Source organism: Lepisosteus oculatus, chromosome 3, assembly GCF_040954835.1.
Source record: "Lepisosteus oculatus isolate fLepOcu1 chromosome 3, fLepOcu1.hap2, whole genome shotgun sequence".
In the NCBI taxonomy this organism is placed as follows: Eukaryota; Metazoa; Chordata; class Actinopteri; order Semionotiformes; family Lepisosteidae; genus Lepisosteus; species Lepisosteus oculatus.
In genome coordinates, this window is record NC_090698.1 from 58,541,124 (window position 1) to 58,568,691 (window position 27,568).

Consider the following 27,568-nt stretch of genomic DNA (forward strand, 5'->3'; position numbering starts at 1 on the left):
CCAGGATCGTGGATTTTGAAGTAAGCGATTAATTATCAGCATTTACTGCCTCGTTCAGCAGTCCCGATCGACCCTGGTACCCACCATCAGCAGCGGCAGTGCAGACAGTTTGGGGAGCATCAGATCTGCAGCGGATACTCAGTTACATCAAGGACTTGATTTTTTTTTTCCCTGCAAGGCTCCGACCCGTGTTCGAAACATCCTAATATCGCTATAAAAACGTTAACGATACCCAAAGACCAGAATCCAAATGAACCAAAACAAACAAGAGTGGGGAAAACACTGAGAGAACAAAAAGATATTTATTTCTGGCGTTCCGGCTCGAGACTCCGGCGCCATCGGTTGCACACAGACAGGAGAGAGATCGCACACAAGAACACAGACTGGGGAGGGGTGAGGAAAAAGTTATACAAACCTTAGCGGTCCGGTGCAGAAAAGAGAAAACGCGGCGATTGTGAAGAAGTAGCGGCAGCAGCGCTCCGTGTTTCCCGACTCCCCCTCCCACCTCCCAGACAGCGAGTGGGCTCTTCGCACTGGGGCTCCGCTACGTCCTGTCGCTCGCTGCGCCGACTCGCTGGTTAAATAAAACCCACCGCGGCTCAGCCTCGCTCTTAGCAAATAACCCTGTAAACATGTGGGTCAATTTTACTGGTTTTCATGCGGGACTTTGAAAGCGACAGGGACGAGCTGCCGACCTGCTTTAACCCCCAAACGCGACCCCTGCCAATCCCAGACTTGCCCTAGTCCCGCTAGACAATAACCCACCGCACACTCTCGATCTCTATCTCTGAAGCTGCCTTCTGTTTTCGGAGGCGACACACTGAAGCCGAAGACGGATTCCAAATAAACTGAAAGGTTTCCCCACCAATAAAATCGAAAGAGGTTTTGACTGGTGCACAAAGGCACCAACGGCAACTAAAGACAGAGAAGAGGAGGGGACGACGGAGAAGGTGGGTCTTCACAGCTGCAGAATGACGTAGCCGCTTTTCTCGGCAGTGTGACAGCCACTCAATATCACCAATGAGAGATTACTATGACACACACGCAGCCAATCACGTTCGAGAAGGCGTACCCCGTTTCTGCTGAATGACGTAATGCTAGGACCTAGTGGAGTACAGAAGGTGCAGGGAAAGGAAAGTGTAGACCAATTGTAATGCAGCGCTTGAACAGAGGGGACTGAAGAGAAAAAACCCAACACTGCCGGGGTCAATGACGACATATCTCACGCCGTTTTGTTCCGGGTTAATATAACTGCTGTTTGTTTTAAAATAGGGCCATGTGGTTTTTGTAGCGGAGTGTTTTTTTTCTTTTTTTTAAGTAGGAATTTTTACATTTCTCTTTTGATATGAGTTCTCAAAAAGGTAATGTGGCTCGCTCACGGCCTCAGAAGTACCAAAATACAACTGCCTTCAAAAATAATAAATACGGCACAAGTATTCAGTTAAAGGTGAGTCGCGAATGTATGCACATTGTCTTGCTTTGAGTATGTACAATTTGTCATATTTTAAAGCATATTATGAAAATTAATATACAAAAAAAGATATAAGCTCGATTTATTTTGTATTACACAACTATATCGTGTGCTGTTTTATTATTAGTGTGTATGTATTTTGTTTGTACAAAATCTATGTTCAACTGTATCAAGTTTCTTGCCAATGTACTATAGGCAACTGCTTGTACTGCTGGACAAAACGGATTTTTGAAGTAGACTACTTTTGCACATTTTGGTTTGTACAGACCGGATTTATGATAAATGAGAACGAGCACAGTCCATCGTCTGCATGTGTTTTATGAGATTGAAAATTCATTTTTGACAATCTACTCCTATCGAACAAATTATTTATAGTGAGTCTATGGAGTTTGAATCAACTGAACAATACTTCGTAAAGTTAACCGCAACATAGGCGTGTGTGAGAGACCATATATGTCACCAAATCAACAACAATAATTTATAAAATTATTTAATTATTTACAGTTTAAATTGGAAAAAATAAGGCCAATTGCGATTATTCCATTTTGCAAGATCAACAGTCCTAAATGGAAAGTGTCTTCATGTCTAAGAAGGAAGGTATTTGTTAAATAAAAGATTTCCCATACTCATGAAATATGAGGTATAGTTTTTATTGGTAATTGGGGGGAAAATTGAATGTATAAGCAAATAGAATTAATGAATGTTGTTGTTGCGAAATGGTTAAACTAAAATGTCTGTGAGCCAAGAAGCCATTGATGAATGGACCAACATGAGGCAAAATGACTTTTTAAACAGAGAATTCTGTTTCTAAACATTTCTAAACAGACAACACACACTAGCCAAATATTTGACAAAGATAAGAAAAAGCAAAAAGAAACAGCCCCTGATGAAGTACACACTCAGTGACCACAATCTCTCCACAGAAACTGGGTGACACAGACAGACCTGGGTGCCCAAAGAGTAGAGGGGAGAAACGGAGACAAAGACACTCTACTGCACTGTGACAGATATTCTGGGATTATTCTGGGGGCAGCTCTACTGAGCTGGCAGCCCAGTATGTGATCAACTGTCACAGCCTGAGGAACAGCGAGCCTGTCTCTCAATGTTCTATTGTTGTATGTTAATGTTTTATGGCCCGTTTGTATTATCAGCATCTATAGATGCTGCGTTATTGTTACATGCTTTTGCAACAAAGCATGTAAGCTTTTGTAATTCATCAGTCATGCCAGTGAAGATGCTTGAATTGAATTTGTAACTAGATACCAGGGCAAAAGATAAGAGCAATAGGGAGGAAATGGAGTTTGTGGGAGTGATAGGGATATGTAGAGGCAAAGATACAGATCTTTGGAGGGACCCTGTGGAGCTCTTTTAAGTGAACTGTGGATGGCTGATGTATGTACTGTATGATGAAGGTGATTCATTTTTACAGGAAGTTTGTATTACAGGCTGCTGGGTAAATCTTGATAAATAGAAATTAACTGAAGCAAGCAAAGAGCAGGGGTTACATTGTACTCAAGTTAGGTCGCACTGTGTGTCATGACAAGAGATTATCTTTTACTCACTTGACATAGCGCACACTGTGTACATTTTTCATTAAGTGCTGTTGCAGCTAGCAGTCTTAGAGACAGCTGATAGGAAAAGTAGCTTGTAACACAAAAGGTCTGTGTCCCACTGTTAAGACAGTCTTTTGTGCTTCTCTGCTTCGTATTTCTATAGATCAGTGTTCTATGCAGCACTACAGTAACAATTACTGTATGCATGAAAGGTGTAGTTTACACTCTTCTCTGGTTTTATTTACTCACATAAAATATTAGGGTTTAAATCCCTATGATATATTCCGAGAACCTTGAGGTGTATGCTGTATTGTCACATAACCCCAGGAACAAGCATTTTTGATGAAGGGTATTATGCTGTGTGTATGTAGTAGGTTCTTGATCGGTGTGAGTGTTTGGTGCAGAGAGCCTTTGTGAAAATCCAAATTCTCATATAATCAAGTCCACCCTATAACGTTGCATAATGTACTACAGTATATAGTGTGAATGGTTAAAAGACCCAACCGTTATATGATAATTAAAGTACTTATGCATTGGGTTTAAGTATTACTAAAATATCATTGATCAACTGAAACAAACGACATCCTCACAAGCATATACTATAGTAATCAGTTAAAACTAACAACACAAATCTTTCCTGTGTCCAGCCTGCTTTCTTCTCTCTGCGTGATCAGCACACCCCACTGTAAGGAACCTCATTTCCCACACTGCTGACACAGAATCGGGCGCGTGAGTTACAGGACGAAAACAAGGCCATGCTGGGTACCCAGTACTTGGGAAGGGGGCAGGGAGAGGCTCACTCTCTACCTAGATTCGTCTCCCTATCCTTGCCTGTTGCACGGCTAATTGAAAGTTGAGCTTAACAACATTCGGCTCAGTTTCATCCCACTCTGCTGTTCTTCCATCCCGGAATCCCTGGGCCTGACCAAATTGGGAATAAGCGAGGAATGGTCAGTTTGCCGAATGCTGTATTGCGATTCTCATTCCAAAGGCTCCCAAAGCACTTTGTATTCTGGGACAGAGATTCATTTCATCTACCAAGGACACTACACTGCAGACTAGGTAGATAAATGAGAAATTGCTTCAGGAATTGAATCAAGGGAAAACCTTTAGGTAGACCAGAGCAAGAGTGAAATCTGTCAAAATACCAGGGCTAGCACTCCTAATCATAGAAATGGAGTTATTTAATGAACAAGTAGTTAGCACCTTGGTTTAACTTCTCAACCCCAAGGACAGGACTTAGAGCCCAGTGTGGCTGGTCACCATCTTTGGGCATTTGTTGTTTTTTTTTTAAACAAGCTATTTAACCGTGTTGCTGAAGCCAAAAGTCTGGTTTCTCTCAAGAAATGACTGGATGAGATATTTGGGTCGATTAACTACTAGCTATCGTAATGACTAGATGGTTCAAATGGCCTCGTCTTGTTTGTAACTCTTCTTTATTTACCAGAGTCAGTTGTCGTTTTTTAAGTTTTCTGGAGTTTTTGTGCATCAGTGGTGGTACTGGTGCTGGTTGTTGGTTGTTGTACAATTTTGTAAAACTACAGACTACAATGGACTACAACATCACATTGTCTATTTATTAGTTGTTTATTTTCCATGAATAATAAATGCTTAATGGATAAGAAATATTGGAATAGTCAGTATATTCAACACTATCCTTATTGTCTAAAGTTTACTGATGGCAAAAATGGTCTTGCTTTCTTCCAGTAGTGTTTTTGTTCATCACAATTGTGGCCTGGTAATTAAGAGTGAGAATTTTAAGTAGTACTCGTTATTCCATTCCATATTTCATATTTGGTTTTACTTTATTTTTTGTTGGCATTACCAACATTTCACTTGTGCAGGGATAGTAAATCCTAGTACGTCTTCAATGTGTTGTGCTGCAGCTGCATAAAATATTCAAGTTCCTAAATAAAAGGGTTTTGCAGTTTGGAACCACTATCCCAGAGTTGCGTGGATGATAGTATATAGGGATCACTGAAGCACAAATGTCAGTAGCAGCATGGCAGTGTGCCTGTCTTCAATAATAAATTAAGTAAATTAACATTTCTCTGTTGGCCTTTACCGAGCTTGGTTTCACTGAATTCATTCCTTACAGCACGTTTTCTGTCACTCGGCAACAAGTGATTTATTCTGCAACAGTGACATTGCTTATTACTGTAGACTAAGCTGAAACAGGTTGCCAAAGGAGAAGGTGTTATGTACACTAAGCCACTAAAGTTAGATTGTTAGCTCAAACTGTGATATGTATTCTAACACCTTATGGTTAATAAAACAATTGCTAGCATTTTCAATGCTCCAGTACAAAATATGCAGTTAAAAGAAGGAGGAGATTCAATTACTTTTAATTGTAGTACTTTAGGGTCCACTATTTAAAATATTCTTTTACAGCAGTTCTTGTAATTCCACTGCTTGGATATCGTATCTTGGCTTTTACTTAACCTATTTTCTCATGGGTTGAGATGCTCTTTCATAAATCAGCAATGTTCGGCTTCCTTTGTTTGCTGTGTGAGTGTTTAATTTTTTTGTTCCCTTTTGTTGCTTTTCGTTCCATTTAGATGTGGATGAATCTCTAATATCTTCAAACAATTATAACTAATGTAGCGACAAGGATGGGAGAGTTAGTCAGGATACTGTGTGTATTGCACCTCCCTACTTTAGTTTAAAGAATGCACTTAACAGCCTCATTTCTGATTTCTTTGCCAGGCTGTATGGGCGTTGTGGTCATGAGCTCATGAACTACATGAAGTTTGCAATCTGGGCTCAATTTTCAGTGCTCTGGTTCTCTTCCCTGAGAGCAATTCAGTGATTCTGAATCCCGCTGTGTGTCTGTGTGTATCATGTGTGTGTATATATACTGTATATTCACATAAACTGGTGTAATCTTTAGTTCTCGTGAATATTGTTTTTGAAAATATGACTCATCATAAATGTTGTGAAATGGTTGACGTTTGTCTTTTATCATAGCTGTTGTAACTATAGACTGAGACACAAACTATAATACATTTTAAGAGCATTTTTTGCTTGCTTTTTCCTTAGCATCTATATACTGTAGTAGCCATGTTTTGTATTGCTGGGTGTATTGCAATGCCCTTTACTATTGTGCAGAGGGCATTAGAATTGGGAAACATTGTAATGTCAGATATTTAAGAAGGGAATCTAAAATGAAAAGGAAAACTAGAAATGTACATATTTTCTCTTTCTCTGTTCATTAGGCCATTTCTTTAGCTTCATACAAATGCAAATAGTGCTGCTGAAGTATCCACTGTTCAACATTTTATGCAGAGTTCAGTAGAACTGTCCTCTATATCTAACTGCTGAGACATCGATCTTTACTTTAATCCAGCTTTCCAGTTTTGATGGCACCCAAATCGTGTCAGCACGTCTGGCCTTGCTTTTCAACAAATCCGACAACTAAATAGTGTGCATTCTTTAATTTACACGACCACTCTAATCTCTCCGTCTGTGTTCTCAAAGACGGTTTTCCGAACTCATACATCAGAAAGACCACTGAAACTAAAATTATTCTGCAGGTAGGATCACACATTCTCCCTTCCCTTAACGACAGACTACTGTTCTTTTAAATTTTCTCCATTCATTGGAAGTTTCATTTCACACCTCTCTGCACCCATTCTGACTTCACACCTCTTGATTGGCCTCTCTTTCTGTCCCCTGCTCCCGCCTCTCACTCCTCCTCCCTCCCAGCCTTTGTTCTCCCGCTACTTTACCTTTGCCTACTGCCCTGTCTCTCTCACACCTTTTTTTTCAGCATGGAATAAACCTATTACTTATTCTTTCATTTAGACTCCTTTGGTTTTCAAGGCTTGGTCTCGCAAATATGGCTGGATTGTGTTTTGGGTCTGAAGAACAAGTGCAAATTAGATGTCAGTAAAAGAAACTGGTAGTGTGTGTACCTTTTAGCCTTGTCGATCTTCGATCTTGTTTCTTCGAAAGAATTGTGGTACGGGTGGTGCTGGAAATGTGGGCCGCATCGGAATCAAAACACTTGATGTGCAGTGCGAGACCTGCCTTTAAAAATGCGGCCCAGACGATCAGTTTTATTTAAAAATGCATGATGAAGATACGTGTATTATTTATTATTGTTTTGTCCTACACAGAAAGCAAATGCAAAGGTCCATGATGGGGTTTGTCAGCACTGCAAGGATGTGCTGGAGTGGAAAGTGAAATATAATAAGTACAAGCCCCTCGCCCAGCCGCGGAAATGGTAAGTACACACTTCAAGTGGGTTTTTGTTTCCAAGTGACATTCCTATCTCCCAGTCTGGTGTTTGTTACTCAAACGTATAGATTTTGCCTGCTTTAATGCACTAAGAAAAGCTGGGTACAGTGCAGTTTGCAGTTTTGTTTCGCTGCTGTTCACATTGATTCCCAGTAATGAGGGCAAATACGTTAGAAGAGCTGCAGTACACAAATATAAATATCAGTTGCGACACTTCACGGAGTGAAGCTCGGCATGAGATGTACAGTGGTTTTCTGTGTGATATCTGGTGGGCTTGATGAGTATACAGTAGCTTGCTAAAGTACTGCAGCTTGTATGTTGTCTGGCTGAAAGAGTTCTGGAGTAATGCTTCCCCAAGCACACAAGCAGCGAAGGGGAAGGGAGGTGGACACCCCACGTTTCATGATAAGACATGCAGCTGGACCTAGGAATGAGATAGTGTGTATGATTGGACGAGGTTTTAGTTTTATTCAAACGAAGCACAAACTGTATATTGTTTAGGATGGTAATGTGATTCCTGTTCCTTACTTTTGTTTAACAAGTTCTGAGTTTTGCTCAGAGTAAACTAACTTGAATAGGATGTTTGACGTTATTAACAATAAGTGGAACTGGAGGCCGATTGCCTGTTTCTGTGCGGTTACAACGGCTGTGTTTAGGGGACGGCGGGTGTCCGTTGTTGCTTTTCAAAGTTTTTTCTTATTTCAACAGTGTTCGTTATACTTTAAGTTCTTAACAAATTTGCACAATTGCAACGCATTACTTTAAAGCTTGACTCTGCCATTTGTTATAGGTTTACTACTCGTACAGCAGGTGCAATCCTTGAGTACATTATGCCTTATATCTTTTAGATAATGAACATCACGGGCATTTCTGAGCCTCTCTGGCCCTGACTGTGTGCGGGATGCCGTCACTGTGCGGTGAATTATTTATGACGTGATTGATCTGCTGTTCTCGTTAGAACCTCCTTTCAGTGAAATGCATTATGATCCAGTACTGTGCATTGTGTTATGATTAGTGGTTGCCCTAGGTTTATGTACAATGTTCTGTTATAAATATCTAATCAAGGTAATACAGCAGACCCTTTAATAATTATAATCGGGATATTTAATTGTGATATTAATAAAATAAAGTACAACCTTATTCATGTAATTTGGATTTCATTATTAGTTTCTTAAACTTGAGTCGAATCTCAAAGGTTTTAGCCTTATTTCATCAACATGCAAAAGAGCTCTGTGGTGTGTGATCCAGAAACATATCTGTACTCCTTAGTGCTTGCTGCCACTCTGATCTGACCCACTCTTTCCTCAGTGAGGCAGTACAGGTGTTCACTGATCCGCCTACATTTGAGAATTTAATAAAGGTAATCTAAATTGTAGGATTAAATATCTTTATAGTTCTTTCTTAAAGATAAGTGCTAATTGATGTCCAGGTTCTGCATTCTTCACAAGGAGACAGAGTGCCTTCGTACATTCTCTACCGACACTCCCCCATCGGAGCCATTCAACAGCTGACAGTCTGCAGGCTCTACACTACCTTACAGGAGAGGTGACCCCAGCTAGAGGGTTATTGGTTTCCCCTGCATCTTATTTTACAGGGTTTCAATCATGCAGACAGTTTCAGTATATTTTTAGTGTAGTGTAGACAAAGTATATTGAGCATTGCAAGAACTTGAAATAAATATAATAAAACAAAATCATATTTTCTTGGTGCAAGTGCACAGGTAGTTTTTTTGCCTGGACATGCCAGAACAAGGGGTCTACTGTGAAAGTCCCTGTCCCACTTGTTGTCTTGTGGAACGAACTCTGTGCCATTTGTCATGTAAAGTTCTGAATATCCTTTTCCACCTTATTTCTATACCCAGATATGAAGTCAGACTATCGTATTACATTCAGGGTTACCCAGCAGGAAAAAGTTTTGGCGGGGTGGTTACCCCCCAGCTTACAGCTAGATTAACAGCAAAGTAACTAGCAATCTTATCATAGTAACTTAACAATGTTATCCCGAACAAGATGTTATTTGTCCACAACAACTAGTATTTTTTATATATATAAAACGTGGTCAACCCACGATCCTGAGCGAAGAAGAGCTTTGTCTTTGAAACACCTTATTTGCTGTTTTCTGAATGCCTCAAGCCATAATAGTGTCCTTTTTGCAATTGAGGCACATTTTATTACTTTACACTCGTTGAGGCTAGAAGTGCCTTTTTTCACTTTGAAAGTGAAGTGGAAAGCAATGAAAGCGCTAAAGTATTTCTCTGTGACTCCATGATTCAGCTGGAAGGCGTTTCTTTTCTATATTGATTACTGACAGCTCTCTGGGGATCAGAACCCTAATGTGTGAGATTTTCTGTCAACAATTGCAGTTGCATGCTATTCTTTTTACATGTACAAAAGGACACACTGGATGATTAAAGGAATTGAGAGTCTCTACAGCTATTTGAATATTCGTTACTTCATTTTTTTCAGTCAACCTAGACTTCATGCAAATAGAGGTTTTCAGACCAAGGTATGACAGCGTGAGATTTGGTCCCAATGCGTGGGACTTGAGAGCCGTGTGATTATGCACTATTGCGGCTTCTGGCTGGCCAGCCAATGATCTTGTGGTGATCAAATGATCGTGTATTACTAACAGTCTTTCAGTTTGGGTTCTCGTGTAGATTTTGTTGTTTTTCAGGCATTTGTTTGGCCATCAATTTTGTGTACCACTGCGGGAAACCCTGCACTTGCATCAATCACTCAGATTGGTGCTGTATGTCATGTACATGTGATATGTCATTGTTTTATTCTGCCTGGAAGGTGCAGTGATATTTAGCATTTTATGTCTTCAAACCAAAGATATATAATCTAATGTGAGAAGATTGTAGTGTAACGTCCTTTATAGCCTATGTCAGTGTTACCACTGAAAGACTAAAGACACTTTTATCCCATTCTGAGAAGATGATTATTAATTCAGTCAAGCACTGATTTATCAGTTACGTGCACTTGTATATACACCATGCCCCAAGAACATTTTTATGACGTATTTAACCTTCACATAGTCCTTACCAAATGCGTATAGTAGATAAAACTGACCTCATTTGACAACGCACAAAAATTCCAGTGTCATTATTTAAAAAAATATCAGTGTAAAACTTGACTTGTGGTTTCATCAGTAGACTATTCATCACAGTGCATTGTGAAAATATTCAGTCACTGCTACTAATATCACCTTTTGATCAATTAAAAGTAGAGTATAAAACAAACATTTTTATTCAAAGCTGTAGTGATCAACCTAAACACTATTTGTGAAAGAGGCTGAATAACAGGAAAATCGGTCTCAAAGAAATCAAAGATTGAATCACCTTTGGCAGCAATAACTTCTGTTGGTATGTTTGGATAGTGGAACGGTATATTATGTTTTCCATTTCTTCCTTGCAAGATTACTCCCGTTTCAACAAATTCATTGACGATTGCTGATAGACTGCAGTTGTTCAGCCTAGCTGGGTTTCCTATTGGATTCACGTCAGCACTTCAGCTGGGCCACACAAGGCCATGCATCCCCTCCTTTTCAGACTGCTGGGGTGTGGCTGTAGTCTTGTACTTCAGGTCATGCACTGCTGAAGTGTGAACTTTCCAACCCGGTTTCAGCTTTCTGGGTGGCGTGAACAGGTTGTCCTCCAAAATTCGTTTTTTTGTCTCATCTGACCATAAAACCTTCGGGCATTTGTGTGCAATATAATCAGTCCTATGTTTATAAGTCTTTGTCATTAACAGCATCTTTTTTGCCACTTGCTCGTAAAGGCCAACTTAATGTAGGGATCAGGTGATTGTTAATGTATGACCAAAAGCATCCCTCACCAGTTTCCAGCTTGCCTGGCTGCTCGGTGTGGAAGGGCAGCCTGATGTAGGTGGTATTTATATGGTATGATGCACATTGTACTGCACACCAACGGATGAGCAACCTTCTCCTGCTTGTGCTGCTGTACCACTTAATTACTTTCTTGTTCCATGATCTCCTTGGTCTTAATGGTCATTTTTGTCACATCGCTTTATGAAGTTTGATATCTGTCTCTGAAATTACATTCATTTACTACAAAGTCAAGTTAAATAATTTTGATTAAATACAGATGGAGACCCTTAAACTAATTTTGTGACCTTTCCAGCTTTCCTGCATCTGAACTGATTTAGAGCTAAGCATTGAATCCTTATACAATCTTGCATTCTTTTAAAATCTAATTTGTTTTCTGTCAGCATTAGTTTTGCAAGTTTGGTGTAGATTGTATGGATTCTATATGAAGTCCTGTTTTAAAGTGTGATTGCAAACTAGAACAAAAACAAAGTGGAATTTGCAGTGGGGTGAGTACTTTTGCAGGGCACTGTACCTAATGTTGATTATTATAAGCTTCGTGATAGAGTCATATTGTTCCTTGGGATCACAGAATACTTTGCCCAAGTCATATGATGTCATAAAAATACCAGATGTTCACTGTGTGGTATTTCAATTGACTGATATTAGCTAAAATGAGTTAATCTGTGTAAACTGTTATGTAAAAAGCATTCATGTAATTAAAGCAAATGACACACTCATGCCGTTCTTGATGAAAGAAGATTGCCTTGCTATTGCTGGCATGATTGAAGGCTGATTGCTGAGAGACAAGTTGCCAGTGCTGCATCAGACATAAGCAGGTGGGTAGAGGGAAGTCACAGCCTGTTTTCTGAGAAATAGTTCATGCCATGGAAGGGTGTCACCACTCCGGTGCTAGACCATTGCATCTGTCCAGTCAACTTTGAATCATTTTCAGACCGCAGTGGTTACAGCATGAGAATTTCAGAGACTAAATAGCCCACGCGTTAGCAGAATGACGGCTCGCCGTCTACTTGACATTGCACGCTTGGAGGGAGGTCAGAAGTAATGTTGACATCTGAGCGATGAAATTGCTTTTTTCCTGTGGGCTAGGGAATAACAGAGGTGATAGCAGAGAGAGGTGGTAGAGTATTTTTTTTTATTCACCTGATGGTGAGGATTATGATAACCTTTGCTTTGTTTAAGCAAATATGATGAAATGGGGAGAGATCTCCTTTAACAATAATTTCTATCAGGAAAATACAAGATAACACAGTGCTGGAATTACAATAGTACAGCCAAAACATTGTTGGCCAGTTTTTTCTCCTGTCCTCAGTCTGGAAGGAGATTCATGGCACCTTCTTACCAGTGGCTCAGAAGCAGACATGTACTGTACAACTGTCCAGCCTTTGAGTGTTGAACTACCCACAGCAGCACCTGAATTGAGGTTTTTTTGTGCATCAGTTGTAATGTTAAAACTTGGCAAAACATTTTGAAAAGTAGACATATTTATATATTGCTGCTAAAGCCATAATCTAAGTTTGACATCATCGGAGACATAGAGTTATAATTAGTTTACAACTTTTCAACATGAGCAAGTTTTTGAGTTTAAGAGCACTAGGTGAAAAGAATGAATCTTGCCATTCTAGTGTCAGTTCACACATTTCTAGCCACAGTATTGAGTTTGAATCTAGCTCATTTCTGTTTCCGTTTTCAGAAAATACGTTTGTGAGAGTCTTGAAAAAACATGAATGAGTTCTGCCTGTTATCTCAGAGGATAAATTGTCCTCAGTAGTTTTTGCTTTTAACAGCATAATGCCAAAATTACTCTGCAGCTAAATTTTAATAGAACAGAGGTTTTTTTTTTCCCTACCAAAGACTTGGGATTTTGCCGACCTCCCTGCTGTAGATTATTTTTATCAGTAATCTAATTCTGGAGACGATTTAATTGAGGGGTTGCTTAATTGTTCTTTGACATCTTTTACAGCGTCAAGTGCCTTCAGAAGACTGTGAGGGATGCTTATCATATAATCTGCAAGCCATGCGCCCTGAGGTTAGAACTCTGTGCTAAATGTGGGAAGAAAGAAGACATTGTGATTCCGTAAGTTTTCTGTTTCACCAGTGAAAGGAGAAAGTTTCAAAAGGGGCACTCTAGATGCCATTGTTGAAGGGGAAAATAGACGTCTCTGCTCTGGCATAAGAGGATTTAGTTGCTACAATAAAAACAAGAAATACGAAGCCATGCACTATCATTTAGATACTGCAAATTGGGGTTGAATGCCTTATAAAAACTTTCTCTTAAAATATTCAATGTATTCATTTAAACTACTCACATTTGTAAGAATATTCTTCACTGCAGTTTTACATTTCTGATGTGAGGGAGCTTGCACCACTTGCTAGTACCAAAATAATACTCGTAATGTGACTTTCGTGCTCCTACACTTATCTTTGAGATTCAGATGTGGAATTGGGTAGTTGCACTATCTGTCAATTATGACAGATAATTATCAATGCACATAATAAGTCTTTCTGTCTTATAGTTTAACACATCCCCATCTAATGCCTAGATTTGTAAAGATAAAAATCATCACTCTTATTTTGTTCTCTAACAGCATACTCCTACATGTGCTGATATTGTAAAACCATATTTCTGATGTTATACAGCTAAACAGAAGAAACATGAAAAGTGTCAAGGCAACATTTTTGCAGACATAGAGGCAGTTACTGAGTGGTGTTGTTTTCACACATATCATTGCTTTCATTCTCAATAAAAAGGGCTGAGAGGTTGCAAGCGGGGCTTCTGTTCACAAAGTTGATGATTTTTTTTTTAGTTTTTGTTTGCTATACAGTGTATATTTGCTTGTGTTTCCTGAACTTCCTGATCATCAAAACCAAATAGAAAATCTTCAGAGTTGTGTATTCAAAATTGAGAGAGTACAACTTAACCATTCACTGCCTTTTTATTTTCAGTCCCTTCTGTTGTGTTTGGAGTGAGTCAGAAAATTTAAAATGATTATTTTTAGATTTGTAACCATATCCATTTACCAAACTCAGAGCACTTTGGATTGATAACTATGTGATTAATTTTCGGTTCACTATATCGATATCCAGCATGAAATCTTAGGGGAAGCTTTAATATCTTTTAGTGCTATGAGCTCCCTTTAATTTCTCATTTTTAATGATTCCACGCACAGTCCATTTCTGTATTCCATCTGCTTATTAATTGCATATATTATATAAGAAATGAAAGACATGAATAAAAACAGATGGCATGGAAACCCATCACAGATTTGGCACTAGGTCAAAGTATTTCAAATGACTTCTCATCCAACCAGTTTCCTCTTCGATTACCAACCTATGGAACATGTGCTATTTGTTATTCCATGTCTCTTGTATTGTATTTTGTTGGAATATTTTAATTCACTTATTTGCTCACTCTTAATTTTTTAAAATAACAGTGCTTAACGTCCACAGTGACGTGTTTGAACAACAAGTATTGCATGCTACACAATTTTGTTTCTTTTGCTTTCTTTTACCTTTTGAATAACCTTCTCTTTTGGGGCCTTTTGTGCAAGTTGATTGAAATATGAGGAAGCGATTACTTCTTAACAATAGAAAACTTGGACATAACCGACAACTATCCCATCACTGTTGTTTGCTTTCCTGTATTCAACATAGAATATAAGTAAGGCCACTTGTACGAGGGTTTATGATTGGTAAAGACACCACTTTTCATATTTAAATTGATGCCTTTTATCTTATTCACTTCTGAATATATCATAGCTATCCTTGTTAATATATTATCATTGTTCCAAGTAATATTTTAGTTACCGTGCGCCTGTAAAACCTTTTGAAAACGTAAAAATTCACCCAATATGTACATGTGGCTAAGGATCTGCGCCTGTGGCTGTAAGGTTGCCGGTTCGTATCCCGCGGCCGGCAGAGGAGTCCTACTCCGTTGGGTCCCTGAGCAAGGCCCTTAACCCCAACTGCTCCAGGGATGCTGTATAAATGGCTGACCCTGCGCTCTGACCCCAAGCTTCTCTCCCTGTCTGTGTGTCTCATGGAGAGCAAGCTAGGGTATGTGAAAAGGCATATTCCTAATACAACAAATTGTATTTTACCAATAAATAATTATCTTTTCTTAATCTTATTTGCTTAGTCATGTTATGACAGTTATCTGGTCAGCTTGGTCAGCTTTTAAGATCACATGGCCTCAGCTTTCATTTTTACGCTGACGATACTCAAATATACATCCATACCAAACCCTACACTGATGTGGCTGTCTCTATTCTATCTAATTGCATCTCTGACATAAAAATTTGGATGACTCAAAACTTCCTTCATCTTAACTGTGACAAGACTGAAGTCATGCTTATTGGTACCCCCCATCAACTTCGCAAAGCCAGTCCTGTAACCCTGTCTGTAGATGGCTCTGTACTTGAGCTCCAATCAAAATTGAAAAACCTTGGGGTTATATTCGATTCTGGCTTAACATTCGACCCACATGTACAGCATACTGTCAAAACATCTTTTTTTCACCTTAGAAATATCGCAAGACTACGCCCTATGCTATCATTAACTGTGGCTGAAAAGCTGATCAACATATTTGTATTCTCTCGAATTGACTACTGCAATGCTCTGCTCCCTGGGGTATCTAAATCTACTCTGAACAAGCTGCAGTATGTCCAAAATTCAGCAGCCAGAATCCTGACCAGATCTAGTGCAAGTGTTCACATTACTCCTATCCTGGAGTCCTTGCACTGGCTTCCGGTCAAATTCCGCGTAGACTTTAAAATCCTCATGCTCACCTACAAGGCTTTACATGGCTTGGCACCTCAATACCTGTCTGAACTTTTATCGCCCTACTCCCCACCTCGCAACCTCTTCAAATTCTGCCCTCCTTACTGTCCCCCAAGCCCGTCTACATTGTATGGGCGACAGGGCCTTCTCCTGCTATGCCCCCAAGCTCTGGAACTCCTTGCCCAAGGATATTAGAGAGTCACCTTCTCTAAACTCCTCCAAATCCAGACTCAAAACCCTCCTTTTCAGAAAAGCCTTTACTTAACTGGTTCCATTCTTCACCCCTCTGCTCTTCTTAATACCATCTTCCACGGTCTCCTCTATTGTTATTGTTGTATTGCTGTAATTATAATTGTGTCCTGTCTTGTGAAATTTTTCTTATTTATTGTTGTAGTCTTCTTATTTATTGTTATTGTCATCCTGTAAAGCGCTTTGAGAAGCCACCTTTAAAGGCGCTATATAAAATAAAGTTTATTATTATTATTATTATTATCTGCAAAAGGCATCGGTGTGGGATCGCCCTCTAGTGGAAAGTTTTGAATTTGCAGGTGGCAGAAAGTTTTTATTGTCTTGTCCTTCTCCTTACCCAGTGATATTCACTCCTGGTCCTGGACAGCTAACAAATGTTAGAGGTAACTTATGTTGTCAATAAGTAAAAGCAGTAGTAATAAAAACCAAAAGATTCAAATGAACATGTTAAGAGTCCAGAGAGGAATAAAAACCAGAAGACATGGTGGCCCTCTAGGACAATGATATAATTTCTCAAAATATGGAAGTCCTGATGTTTAGGCTTTACACTTGCAGGGGATGTGATATTTATTTTTTAAAATTACATGGCAGAAGCACATAACCCAAATCTACTTACTGGACTTCATTTGTCTTTCTCAGTCTGAATTTTTTTAGCTGTGAAAGTTTGTGGTTTTATTTTCATTTCTCTAGGCATCTTATTGTAGACTTTGTCAACTCAGCATTTTAACTATACATACTACTGTATATGTACAGGCTAGATATAAACGTTTATAAACTCACTTAAATTTGGCTAAAAATTTTTACTTTATTTATAGTATTTATAGTTTTAACCAAAATAAAGCTGTCTCCTTATGGTGTTTAAAGGAATTCAACCATGTTCTTGATTGAACTTTTTTATATTAAAGACATAATAGTAAGGGTTACCTTAATGCACGTGTTCGTCTCAACATATGTAATGAGTAAACTTCATTTTAAAATTGGGAAATTTCTCTGTTAGCTGAAATGATGTAATCCTTCCACTATGAAGTGCCTTTTGAAGGATACGTAACTTCAAATTATTGTTTTTTTCAGCATCAACTCTGAAACACAGGCAGATGAAAGTGCTGCACAGGACATTTGTCAGAAAAGAGGCCATCAAAGAAATAGAGAGGAAGAGGAGGATGAAGACTTTGACTTTGACAGTGACCTTGAGGACTCTGACAGCGATCCTGTAGCTGACCAAGGGGTGAAACCTACTAAACCAGGACAGTCGGCCTGCCAGAGGAGCACTAATCAGGAAACACCGGAGGCACAGAAGGAGGCCTCTTTCCCTGATATTTCTTCTGTAAAAATATAGGCTTCTACTCGCCAATAGTAGCTTGAATTACCTTGTCTTCTAAAGAAGATTATGCTGGAAACTCTAGCATTCTCTTTCTGAAAGAAAGAAAACTGGACAACCAAATTAAAAAAAATGTAAAAAAAATCCATTGTGCAATTTTGATTTAAACAAGTTTGGGATATGGGAAGTTTCACTTGTATACAAATCATAGATAGATAGATACTACTTAATTAATCCCATAGGGACATTGATGTGTTACAGCAGTCCAGCCCAAGACAAGCAAAAGAGACATCAGAATAGTTATAAAACAAAAGACAAACAAAATAAATACATAGGTGTGTGCAAAATGTGCTGATCATAGTCACTGTAAAAACAATAAAATATGTGCAAAATTTGCATAGGATTATACAGACTGATTGTCCAAAAAGTACAATGGAGTAAACATGCTGTCCATAGAGGAGCAAATGAAGGGCTAACAGTCCTAGCCTAGGGCAGCGTTATACACCCTGACAGCCGCAGGGAGGAATGACCTGCGGAAACGTTCCCTTGAACACCATAGCTGGAGCAGTCTGTTGCTAAAAGTGCTCTGCTGCCCAGTAACAGTCCCATGAAGTGGATGAGAGCTATTTGTTCATGATGGCTGTGAGCTTGGTCAGCATTCTCCTCCTTGGTCAGCATTCTCCACCTCCATGGGGTCAAGGCTCATCCCCAACACAGTGCCAGCCTTCTTGATGAGTTTATTGAGCCTATTTGCATCTTTTCTCATGATGCTGCTGCCCCAGCACACCACAGCGTAGAAGATGGCCGCCGCCACCACTGATTCATAAAAAATGTGTAGCAGTGTTCCACACACACCAAAGGACCTGAGTCTCCTAAGAAAATAGACTTGGCTCTGACCTTTCTTGTATGCCCTCTATGTCCTCACCCTGGATGGAAACGGTTCAGCGGAGACTTATTCCTTCGAAAGATCATTTCTTTGGTCTTGCTGGTGTTAAGCTGGAGATGGTTAAGATGACACCACTCCGCAAGTGATCATGTGAAAGTGATCATCACATCACTTTCGGTAACTACGTATCGAATTCAGTCACAGTGGCCCTGGGAAGCACGGGACACCCTGAATGGGGCGCCAGTCCATCCACAAACAGTGTGCACAAACAGACACACACACCACGGACAATTTTACAGAAGCCAATTAACCTATCAGCATGTCTTTGCACAATGTGGTATACTTCTCCGTTAGAGAAGACTGAAAAGAAATAATTTTATACATCAACCACAATCTCTTACAGGAAGAAGCTTTTAACTTAAGAGTGTGTGGAAAAGTAAGCAGATCAATTGAATTGATTTTTTGAGCATTCCAGATTAACATTTTAGTTTAAAGCCAGCTGCCAGGTGTGCAATGTCACATTAAATGGGAGTGGAGATGCAATAAAAAATAAAATTAGTTCACTGAAAATGTACAGCAGGATGATCTTTAGCCTTGGATGTTTAGGGGATTTGCATGCAGGTAAGGAGAACTGTTTAGAGGTGCTATTGAGCACTGTATGATTTAAAAAGTAAAGCTTTGTATTTTTAATCACACTATAAAAAGCTTTTAACATTAGTTGGTATGAAGCCTAGAAAATAGCCTAAGGTGCTTATTGCACATGAAATATCATCCACATCGTATACTTAACAGTCCAAATGTTTATGTGCTGTTTGCTATTACACATTATAGCCCATTCCACCGGCGGAAACGAAGGACAGCACAACTGGGTGCCAGCAAAAAGTGGCGCGGCAACGCTCTTATTATTTTCCAGTGGGAAAAAAAATTAAAACACTGGCTCGTTCGTCTCTGGTGGTCTGGCGGTCAAGTACATCGTTCTCTCTTTCTATCCTCTTCTTTATAGAGCTGTTTCGACACTCGGGTTCACTCTTTGTGAGAGGACCTGTATTATATATAGTTTTGTCATCATGGACAACAGTCAGCAGTCCCCATTTGCCTTCGTCCTTCTTGCATACTCAGTGTGCCATTGGTGCCTATGGACTAGCAAAATAGAGGGCATCACGCCTGTCTGATCTTTGCAATCATGAGGGTTCAGAACATGAACAGTTAAAAACAAGAGGCCATGTAGTCTCCTTTTTATTTATCAGTTAATTGATCCAAGTTGTCATCCAAATCATTTGTTGAATGAAACCAGGCTATCAGCTGCAACAACGTGGCCTGGTAACTTTTTTCATACTGTCACATCCCTTTGGGACAAGAAGGGTCTCTTGTTCTGGGTTTTTAACTGAGGTTGGTCGATTTTGACTCCTGTCTCTAAGACATCTTTGAAACGTAGGTTTGGCAAAGGTTTCTTGGCTTCTTTCAGTTTTCCGTACAGCGGACTGTTGGATCTACATGTATTGGTTAAGGCCATTGCTGTCTAGGCTTGAGCAGCTGAAAATGTTCATGTTTTTGCAGGAAGGCTGTATAGCTGTGGTCTTATGTCCATGAGTTACATGTTAACCCAGTTAATGAGTATCTATATTGATATTGATTGACTTTATGAATACATATAATGTGATTTACAAAGAACAAACTGTTAGTGCAAATTTAATAGCATTTTCAAAACATGGCATATTTTCAGCTGAGAGCAGTCTAAAATTGTGTTATTAGTACTCTGCATAATAGGTGACCTCTTGTGGCTCTAAGTGGTAATTGTACTTATCAGACTAATTTAAAAAAAGTTATTCTTTTCAAATTCTGAAAGTTAACTATATGACATAAATTGAAAAAATGGATTTTCTGTATTGGGAAAAAGTACATTTTTAAAGAAATGAATGTATCCTTATTTTGGCAGCTTTGAGACTAACACTGGGATGTATTTACTATGGTAAAATTACAATGTGACAACATGGTATAGATACATCATATGACACATCATATGATGAGCATGTTTATGTCAAACGTATAGTTCAACCAATGGTAAAAGGTATAAAGTATCACCATATCTCACATGACCAGACTTTGGACTGCAATAGTTCAATGACATTTTGCAAAACTCAAAAACATTTACTGTATGTGTAATAGAAAAATATTTTCTTTCCTCGTATCAGTTTGTGTTTTTTTTAGTTGATTTTTATTAATGTAATTTCTTAAAATGGAAAGGTAAGGTGCCTTGAATAAAAAAATACATGTCTTACTGCTCAATTCATAAAAAAAGAAAGCAACTGTCAGGGGAAATGTCTGTTACTTGCAACTACCGGCAGTGATTTTTACTATTCTTTCTCTCCCCTGATATATGAAATTGGTATTTAATGCAGATATATTTCCTTAGTCTCATGTATGAGATGAATGTCTGCATGTTTTTTTTTTAGCCTGAGGATCCTCTGGCTCTGGTTTCTTCCATAGACATACTTAAACGTGCTGATTTGTTTAAAAAATAAAAATGTTATTACAGGCTCTAGTTTTTCTTTAAAAGTTTGCTTGCTAAACATTTCACTTACAATCACACATGTCTAGACAATAGTTTACATTGGTCGTTCACAGTTTTAACAATTTAACAGGCCATTGATTGTGGGGACCTGTTTTCATAGACAATACTGGCCAGTCACTTGGCTTTCGGGAAAACAGGCCCGGGTATGATTGTGTCTGTGTGTGTCCTGTGAGGAACTGGTGTCCTCTTCAGGTTGAGTCCTGCCCTGCGCCCGGTCCTTGCCAGGATAGACTTCAGCTCATCTGTGACCCTGTGGATGGATGAAGTGTTTAGGAAATGGATAGATGGGTTCTCTGAATTTCCTTTTAGTTCCTTATTTTACCAGAATAACCTATATTTAGTGGCGGTCTCTTTTGATTTTTAATGCAGGAGAAAAAAAATATATTTTGCTTTACCTTACAGGTTCAAAAACTAAACACCATGATGTTCTTCATAGGTGTTGATTCTTGAAATTACAGTATGACCTTGTCAGCACCCAGTGGTATTTAAGTCTTGAACTGTTTTTGGTCGGCCTGACTGATTTTCACTGACAGTCAATATAGATCAGGTCTGCATGTGCATGTATGTGCACTTAAGAGTTCCAGTATTAAATTAATTATCACAGTGTTGAAAAAATATTTGTCCATATTTTAGATGAAAGTCTTGGTAAAAGATGAAGTTAATCAGATTAAACATATAACTCAAGGATAGAAGATATATCCTGGATTATATACACTCATTGTGTGTCTGACAGCTCTCCTGTTCATCCCCCAAGATCATCTTCATACTGTACTATGGGTGACAGGGCCTTCACCTCTTATGCCCCAAAGCTCTTGAATTCTATCCCCAAGGATATTAGAGTGTCAACTTCCCTGAGCTCTTTCAAATCAAGACAAAAAATCTTCTTCAGAAGAAGGCTTCTGAAGAAGGCTTTTACTCAATCAGTTCTGTATTTGTGCCTTGCGTCTTCTTCTGCATTCTAAATGCCTGTATTTAATTGTGCTAATTTTGTTACCTCTTTGCCTTATTAACATTTTTTCTCTTACTGTAAAGTTGTTTGAGAATGTACTTTAAAGGGCTCTATATAAAATAAAGTTTAGTATTAATAATTACATTACTAATACAGGAAACTTTCCATAATTACAATAGGGGTTCACAATCTTTTTCTCTGTACTGTAAAGTGCACATTTCATATTAAAAAATAACATTATAATGGTTCTTACTTTGTAAACAAAGGTGTTTTCACACCATGCTATTTGATCAGTGCAAAATGTAAAAATGCAGACCCTGTCTCAAAATTGGCTATTGCTTTCCTTTCAAATCTGCGTTTTGTTCAAGTGCTTCAAGAAATTTTTGCAAATAAAATATTGTACCAGAAAAAGGAAAACTGTTTGAAAATTCAGTCATAAAATTAATGTGCAATGACATTCTTATAATTATAATTCATAATCACATTCTCCCTTAGGAGTCGAATAACCCCATGAAAAGAGCAATTAAACTGATAAAAGTATTATCTCTTTTACAGGTGTTACTAAGCTAAATAGAAAAAAATAAATACAGAATTACAGCAAGAGATTAATCCACATTACTATTCTGTAATACTAATTCATAAAATGTTTTATTTGAAATGATCAGTGTACCATTTATAGATTTTGCCTGTTTGTGCTGCACCATTTTTGTAAAACATTTGTACACATATTTTAGTTACAATGTATAAAATATTAATAAATAAAGATACCTTCCTAGGATCCAGAGATTTCTTTCGCTGTTCGTACCCTTATAAGAAGCCTTTCTCATGTGTCTCATCAGTATATCTGTAAAAGAAGAGGAGCTTTTCTTTTCAGATTTTATTAAGAAGGGCAAATCAAACTTTTTCACAGAGTTTATATGTGCTTCCAAATGTGTGCCCTGAAACAGTTATTACAAGATTGCAAGGAAGATAAAAGTATTTTATTTATGAAACGTAATCAGAAATTGAAAATGGAATGCTACGTACTCTATATTTTACTGCTGTGAATTGTAGTTCAATACAAGTTTCCAAGGTAGTATTGTGGAACATGAATCATAGATGTGTGATTAGGAAAACATTTACGCTCATACTATTAAATAATGTATCTAATGCTGATCACATGCTTTTCTACTCTTGTGACACTATTCAGATATTCAAGGAATGATTCAAGCAATTGGTGTTTGATGCAAGAGTAATAAATGATGATTTCAGCTAAAACACTGTTGAATTACTGTAGCTTTAAAATAAAAGCCTCTCTTGGGGGACTACTCTGTCCTTCCACCAGCAAATGTGCTTATTTGACACACGGACTTACTAATGCAGGCATGCGTACTTGATTAGAGGCCAAATCATTAGCTGATTGCCACTGGAAGGCTCCCGTGCTGAATGCCAGAGGGATGGTGTTGGTGAGTGTCTTATTGATGCTATGGAACAGAAACTCCAGCGACTTGCAGTATTAACAGAGAGAAGTGCTGAACAAAGCAGACTACAAGAGGCCTTGATTGAAGCCTTCACACTCCTCAAGAACAGTACTGCAATGGACGCAAGCTTCTCTCCAGTGCTATGAACAGAAATGTTTTATGGAGAGGTGAGACCAAGATAAACATTCACCAAAGCTGGGGAGAGGTTAAAGTGTGGAGAAAGCAGCTGCAGATGTTCAAACGAGCCCCCTCTTCTGAGAAGCACTGCTCAAACTTTAAACGTTAACTTTAAACTCTAAACCCTTTAACTAATAATGGCAGTGAGAGGATGAATTCTGAAGTTTCCAGAAGTCTGCTTACGGAAGAAGGAAATTGTTCTGAAAGGAAAAAAACATTTTTTCCAGGCATCCATCCATTTTCTAACTGCTTCATCCAACTGGGTTTATGGGGCAGCCTGAGCCAAGCCTGGCAAACAATTGGTTTTAAGGCAGGGGCACCAGTCCATCACAGGGCCGAAATCATTTTTAATGGCTTGAAAGGCAAATTGAACTGGCTAGTCTATGTCCACTTGCTAAAACAAGTATTTGCAGGCCTAGCACAGGGTGAGCAATCATGGTCTTGGGGGGCTGGTGTGTCTGCAGGTTTTCTGGCTCTCTTCAAAGCGGTAGCACGTGAAGTGGCCGGAGAAATCGTTCAACCAGTCCCATTGAGGCAACAATGAGCTGATTTAGGCAGATGAGAGTTGAGCTGGAATGAAAAAATGCAGATGCACTGTGACCGTGGCGGTTCCACGCGGTCTTGTGACTCCACCCCGCTGATTCGTCCCGCAACACCTGGGGCGTGAACCTGGGTCTCCGGCTTAATGCAACAGGGAACCAGCTGAGTGAGCTAAAGGAGACCTCCCTCAGCCCAGGCTGCTGAGATCCCTGCTACACGCAGGGAGAGCGATGACGTCACCGTGTCCAAACTAGCTCCGCTACACTCAAACCAGGATTGCTCGTCTTTTGCTGCAGATAATATAAGCACACTCTAGGCCAAAGAACATCCCTCAACATCCACCATGGCATTGACTGGCACCTTAATGATAAATCTGGATGTCAACTGCAACTAGGAACTCCTTGTCTGATTGTGTTATTTAGTCATGGAAGACTATTTTAACAGGCAGCACTAATCCTAAAAGCTACAGATTAAAAACAAGGATGACTCATAATTTCCTTAATCTAAACTGTGACAAGACTGAAGTCATGCCTATTGGCACTCCCCATCAACTTTGTAATACCAACCCTATCTGTGGATGGTACTGGAACTTCAGTCAAAATTGAAAAACTTGTGAGTGATATTTGATAAAGGCTTGACATTGGACCCACATGTGCCACATATTGTCAAACCATCATCCTTTCACCTCATAAATATCACCAGACTATGTTACTGCTAACTGTTTCCGAAATGCTGATCAACACATTTGTCTTCTTCCGAATTGGCTACTGGAACGCTCTACTTGCTGGGGTTTCTAAATCCACATGTCCAAACTTGGGCAGGCAGAATCCTGACCAGGTCTAGTGCACATTACTCCTATCCTGGAGTCCTTGCACTGGCTTCCTGTCAGGTTTTGTGTTGATTTTAAAATCTTCAAGCTCACCTATAAGGCTCTGCATGGCTTGGCACCTGTCTGAGCTACTATCATCCTACTCCCCAAGTCACAACCTTCGCTCTTCTAATTCTGGTCTCCAATCTGTCCCCCAAGCCTGTCTCTATGGGTGACCAGTTACGCCCTAAAGCTTTGGAACCCTATCCCTAAGGATATCCTAAGAGTCACCTTCTCTTTCAAATGTTGACTCAAAATCTTCTTTTTTACTTAACCGGTTCTGTCATATACCCCTTTGCTCCTGCTGTATTCAGTACGCCCATCTACTGTCTCCTCTCATTGTGTATTTTCATTGTATATATCTAGTGTATTTTTTTTAATTGTTGTTGTTTTCAATCTGTAAAGCGCTTTGAGAAGCAACTTTTAAAAGTACCAAATAAAATAAAGTTTATTATTAGTAGTATTATTACTCCCTCCTGCTTTTGAGATGATACCCAGAAAAGATGAAACAGTGTTAATATCTAAAGCTGGCCAGAAGCAATTGCACAGATATAAATTGTATCTGTCTGGTTTTCCCATTTTGAATAAAATATATTGCATTAGTAATTAAGCTAGTACAGGGCCTGTTAATTATTTGAAGTGACTGTAATATAATCTGGCCAATTACTGCAGGAACTTCAGATGTTAGTGTATTTGAGGGACACTGGTGTGAATCTAAAACAGATGTAGTGTATATGCCCATAATATGATACCTTGTGAACATCATGTTTCCTCTTAACCGTTCAGAAAATGCCAACTTCTGCAAAAGGGGCATACATTGCCAGAAAGAAATTGTGTCATGATGTTGTCGCCCCATTGCAAAACTCTATAATAAGCATCATCATGCACAATTTACTGTAAGTGTGAGAGTCAGCTCGTGAGTGCAATCTCAAAACAATGTGACCCAAATGAAACCTAAAATTGTGACACGCTTCATTTGTTCCTATTTTAATTGGTTTTGGTATTACACAGACCTTAAATGACCTTAAACTGCTACTATTGCTTATAAAATAGGTGTGCCCACTTAAATCAATGGTACCTGCTTAATTAAGGGACCTCCCAACACAACCCCACTCCACAACTGAGCACCCGATCTTGACTACTGGCCACTGTTCCCTCTGCAATAGCCCCAGATTTGCCAGCTGTTTCAACTAATGACGGCTGTCATCAGTTTTTTACACATTGAGTGTATCATTGCTGACCACCACTGGTACAAAAAAACATTTCCTGTTTGATGAATAGCTCACCACAACTTTAGTGTAGCTGTCTTCTGCAAACTTGGTGTTTCTGTGCTGCTTTTCAACTGGGAAGGTGTACTTGTTTAGCCACTGCAGGAGAGGCAGATCAAGAGCAGTCCCTGCATAGCTGTACTGTGGTGCATGAATATGGTTATCAACCATCCTCGGCATGAAGAACTCCCTGCAAACAGAACTGGGGGAAATCAATATACTCCATAACCATTGTCTCAGCTAAACGCAAGCAGAATGGATCAGGTTGCCTCTGTAAAGATGTTATTGGTTAACAAGTCCACCACTCACTGCAAATGCCAGTAATGGGATCATTTTCTGACAGAAACAAATTTTATAATGATAATCTGAAGTCATCTGAGTCCTGCAGGGCCACTGTATCTGAAGCTTTTCCAGGTCTCTTCAAAGTAAAAGCACTCAAAGTGCCGGGAGAAATCATTTATTGTTAAATTGTTGGAATGAAGCCGATAATGAGCTGATTTAGGGTGATGTGAAATCTACCGACATACTGTACCGGTCCTCAAAGACTATTAATTTAGTTAAACATTTGCATAATGAAGCAAAATGTAACCAAAAAACTTACCCTTGTTTGAGTTGTCTGATGTCCGATAACTGGAATTCCCACGTCTGAGAAAGCTGCTTCACTTTATCAGCCCCCCCAAGGAAGGAAATCTGGAACACAACCAAACATCAGCCTGAAACAGACACAGCTTGCAGCTGCTGTAATAGTCTGGTCCTTTTCACATTTCTGCTTTGGAAAAATGTTCACTAATATATTTATTCTTAAAGTCTCTTAACTGAAAGGTAGCCATGACAAAGGAAAAATAATCATACGATCCACCTTTAGGATGTGAAGGCAGAAGAAAATAATTTTGAAATCCAGCAAAACGTTTTAAAGTACAAACAAGTGGTGCTAAACAAAACAAGAGGCACAAAGGGACAACCTGAGAATTCAGAATTTTTTTTGTTTAATTCTCCCCTCAATTTTAACATTTTGTTCCAATACCAATGAATTAACAGTGTTTGGAACCTTTACTGTACATTACAGCCACACACCACAAAGGGTAAACACTTTTTACTCTGTTGCAGACACAAAAAGCTATTTAAAGCATATGACATATAAAAGTTTGCATTAAAAAATCATGTAATAACAAGTTTGATTAAAATATTAGTATGTCTGTATCAGCACAACGGGCCCTCTTCATACTTCCATAAAAGCATTGTACATTGTACAAACACGCAAAGTCTGAACAAGCAGCTCAATCAAAGGCATCAATGAGCAGGGACTCAGGGCCCACCAGGACCAATCCTGGCCACCACTGGTACAAAAAACGTTTCCTGTTTGATGAATAGCTCACCACAACTTTAGTGTAGG

General features: G+C 39.0%; 2 protein-coding genes and 1 long non-coding RNA gene across 3 annotated transcripts in view; 1 reads left to right on the forward strand and 2 right to left on the reverse strand.

Annotated features, from left to right (window-relative positions):
* abhd17b (abhydrolase domain containing 17B, depalmitoylase) overlaps window positions 1–960 on the reverse strand; it is a 33,635-nt gene extending 32,675 nt beyond the window's left edge. The window contains exon 1 of the mRNA XM_006626873.3: window positions 416–960. The gene's annotated coding sequence lies outside the window, so the exon portion shown is untranslated. The remainder of the gene's footprint in view (window positions 1–415) is intronic.
* Window positions 961–1,145: 185 nt separating this feature from the next.
* Window positions 1,146–20,877, forward strand: c3h9orf85 (chromosome 3 C9orf85 homolog). The gene is made up of 4 exons (XM_006626976.3): window positions 1,146–1,447; window positions 7,143–7,249; window positions 13,073–13,186; window positions 17,209–20,877. Exons 1-4 carry the CDS (start codon window positions 1,346–1,348, stop codon window positions 17,471–17,473), a joined length of 588 nt encoding a protein of 195 aa, XP_006627039.2. The 5' UTR covers window positions 1,146–1,345; the 3' UTR covers window positions 17,474–20,877.
* On the reverse strand, window positions 20,876–26,866 carry LOC107080072 (uncharacterized). The gene is made up of 4 exons (XR_011189097.1): window positions 26,777–26,866; window positions 26,194–26,365; window positions 22,631–22,706; window positions 20,876–21,163 (listed from the first exon to the last, which is right to left on the reverse strand). It is a non-coding gene; the product is annotated as an uncharacterized lncRNA (long non-coding RNA).
* Between the last annotated feature and the right edge of the window lie 702 nt (window positions 26,867–27,568).